Source organism: Lolium rigidum, chromosome 7 (genome assembly GCF_022539505.1).
Source record: "Lolium rigidum isolate FL_2022 chromosome 7, APGP_CSIRO_Lrig_0.1, whole genome shotgun sequence".
In the NCBI taxonomy this organism is placed as follows: domain Eukaryota; kingdom Viridiplantae; phylum Streptophyta; class Magnoliopsida; order Poales; family Poaceae; genus Lolium; species Lolium rigidum.
The window spans coordinates 353,735,568-353,738,770 of record NC_061514.1 but is presented as its reverse complement, the minus strand read 5'-3'; the positions used below and the strand labels follow the sequence as shown (position 1 = coordinate 353,738,770).

Genomic DNA, 3,203 nt, shown 5'->3' with positions numbered 1-3,203 from the left:
CTCATGCACGCGGAGTCGGAATTCTACGTTGCGAGGGATGTCAAGAAGAAGCAAGCTTCGGCATCGGAGGCTAGTCCCTTCATCGTCAAAGTCTCGTCGGACGATGAGATGGACGATGGTTCTAGGTCAGCTTGTCGCCTCCTGCGATGGGGATGACGACTTCTGAGATGATCTCATGTAGGGTGTATTAGAAGTCTATGTCGAAATTTCTAGTATATATCGGAGTTGTGGTCTATCTAGTGTTGGAGTGGGAGTCTATCTGGCGCTAAAATCGAAATGTATCAAAGTGCCAGAAAGGTCTATGTATTGAAATGTCGAAATGGAACAGCATGGAAAATGTCCAACTATGTGTCAGAGTCGAACTATGTTTGAAATTTGTCAAAGTTTTGATGTTTCAATGCCCTATTTGGCATCATTTGCTAAGTAGCTGAATCCCAATTTTAGATCACGGGGAACGTGTGTCCTAAATTTTACGCCCTAAAACTAAAAACAGGTAGCCTAAAACTGCTTTCAAATATCTTATTTTACATCATCTATCCGTTGGATGCTCTAGCACATCAATAATACACCTCATTATCGAGTGGAGCAGTACTGAACGTATAAGCTGCTGTGGAGTGTGGCTGGTGTAATGTAATGCCAAACAAGGCAATAAAAGCAAGCGTAGTTAGGTAAAAGGGAGTCGTAGAAAAGAAAGGCGCCTATAAAAAAATCCCGTGCTACTGCCCTAATTCCCTTTGGACTTTGGTGTTACATATCCTCGAGCCCCTCCCCTCCCCAGCACGCTGCTCTCTCCTCCGCCTGATTCCAGTGGCGCTGCTTCTTCTTCTTCTTCTCCAGGACAGTCAGCGTAAGCATGCTCTGCTATTTGCCCTCTCGCTTTTCTTCCATGGGATTCGAGCTCTTTGCTTGATTGATTTCTCGCTCGCGATTTCGACTTTATCGGGATGGAAACCTATTCATCGGTCGACTTTTCCCTAGTGCCGCCCACTGGTGGCTGGAGCTAGTTCTTTATCTCCTCTTGTTGTTTGAGTAGTTGATTGAATCGAGCTGGAGAGTAACCTATCAACGAGGCGCCGGTGTCCAGTTCCGGTTTGCCCTCCTGCGGTGAGCGTCTACCGACAGTTCCTCGCATCTCCACCTTGCGTACCTAATCTTGGATTTTGACCAACCAGCTGCTACCCCCACCTGCGTCTCTAGCAAATTAGGCGTAATCTCATACGGATTTCGTTTGATTCTTTGTTATTTCTCTTGGCTACAGCTGCAGAGTAGCTAGCGGCGGAGGTGTTCTTCTTGCTTCATGGAGTCGCACCAGCAGATGGACGCGGCGGTTTCGGCGCCGGCGCCGGCGGCGAACGGGGCCGGGGAGCTGATCGGGTACGTCGACGTGCACGTGCGGAGCGCGCGGGACATCCAGAACATCTGCATCTACCACAAGCAGGACGTGTACGCGCGCCTGTCGCTGCCCGGGGAGGGCGCGCCGGCGGCGTCCACGCAGGTCATCAACGGCGGGGGCCGCAACCCGGTGTTCGACCAGTCGGTGCGCGTCGGCGTGCGCGCGGGGGACCTCGACGCCACGCTCCGCTGCGAGGTGTGGATGCTCAGCCGGGTCAAGAACTACCTGCAGGACCAGCTGCTGGGCTTCGCGCTCGTGCCGCTCCCGGATGTCGTCGCCGCCGAGGGCGGCACGCTCGCCGGTGAGTTCACGCTCTCCACCAGCGACCTCTTCCACTCCCCGGCCGGGTTCCTGGAGCTCGAGCTCGCTTACATCGGGGTCGTGCCCGATGTCATCCCCGTCTCGCCCACCCCCAAGCCGGCGCTGGCCGATCCCGATGACGTGTGCGAGGACGCCGGCGATGACGGTGCCGCCAAGGACTACGAGAACATGGAGTTCCCTGACATGAATCTCGTGGAGGAGAACAAGATGATGCTCTCGGAGTATGTTGGGCTGCCGTGCACGGCTGTGCAAGCGCAGAGCAACGAGAGCCTCCTGACCTCAGAGGACGTTGACGGCGAGGAGTCCCACGACGCCGGCGTGCGCGTCGTGCAGAGCTTCTCGACGGACAACAGCACCGCCGACTCGGCCGGCGCCTTCCGGAGCGACACGCCGCACAGCAGCGTGTCCACCACGGAGTCCCCCGCCGCGGCCGTCCCGGCCACTCCGCAGTCCAACCCGTCAGAACCGTCAGGGAACGCGCTGTCATCAGCGGCAGGGCAGAAGGAGAAGGCCTCGGACGCGGCGGAGGTCGATTCGTCCCACACCGTCCAGGAGAGCCCGGCGGTGGACTCGCCCGGCACCATGTCCGAGACCGCGGTGGACAAGCCGCCGCCGGCGATGACTTTCAACTTCGAGCAGGAGGTGCAGGTCAACCAGAAGGAGATCATGGACATGTACATGAAGAGCATGCAGCAGTTCACGGAGTCGCTGGCCAAGATGAAGCTCCCCTTGGACATGGACAACGGCAGCGACAAGAACGGCGGGAACGACGGCGGCGCCGCCACTTCCCCTGCGGACTCCAGCGGCACCGACTCGAGCGCGGCGACCAAGAAACCCACGCCGCAGGACAAATCTCCCAAGGTGTTCTACGGAAGCCGAGCCTTCTTCTAGACTGGAAGATGGCGATTTGCAGTCATCGATCCCAACAGCTGAAACCTCGTAGTAGCTCAGGGGAATAACACTTTTCTCATATGTTGTTGTTCTAGTTTTTGTCAGATCGCAAGACACACGCGGAAATTAGCTGCTGTCTGAAGTTTAATCAATGTATCGCTACTCTACTGAAACATTGTTTGCCTTCTTTTGTTTCAGTATAGACCCTAATTACTGGCATCTGAAATGAATATGATCTACTGAGCTAATATATCTGCATTCTTGGCGAGGCTAACACATTTGTAGGAATTTCATATGAAACGGTTCAATTCATGCTGAGATTACAGAAAAAAAAGTCACAACGCAAACTATCTGTATCTTCGGTGCTACTATATTAGATACTAAGTGAACTACTGATTTGGTGGAACATAACTACCGGTCTTACCAGATCGCATCCACGATCAAGCGGAGCGGCGTGAAAGCAACAGAGTGGTGGCCAAAAGGGCAATGGTGCCAGCTCCATCTTTCAGTTTTCCTTTATTTGCGGTAGCTCTATCTTTCCAATTGTAGGAGGCATTTGATCTGCTCATCTGTTCAAAGATTAGGAGCCCTGATCACG

The 3,203-nt window shown here is 54.1% G+C and overlaps 1 protein-coding gene across 2 annotated transcripts; it reads left to right on the top strand.

Moving 5' to 3' along the window:
• Nucleotides 1-682: 682 nt before the first annotated feature.
• Nucleotides 683-2,879, top strand: LOC124677142. Of its 2 annotated transcripts, none has more exons than XM_047213144.1 (2): nt 683-847; nt 1,259-2,879. In XM_047213144.1, exon 2 carries the CDS (start codon nt 1,298-1,300, stop codon nt 2,603-2,605), a length of 1,308 nt encoding a protein of 435 aa, XP_047069100.1. In that variant the 5' UTR covers nt 683-847; nt 1,259-1,297; the 3' UTR covers nt 2,606-2,879. The 2 variants fall into 2 exon arrangements, with proteins under 2 accessions (XP_047069100.1, XP_047069101.1); XM_047213145.1 differs by having other exon boundaries at nt 683-1,104.
• The last annotated feature ends 324 nt before the right edge of the window (nt 2,880-3,203 follow it).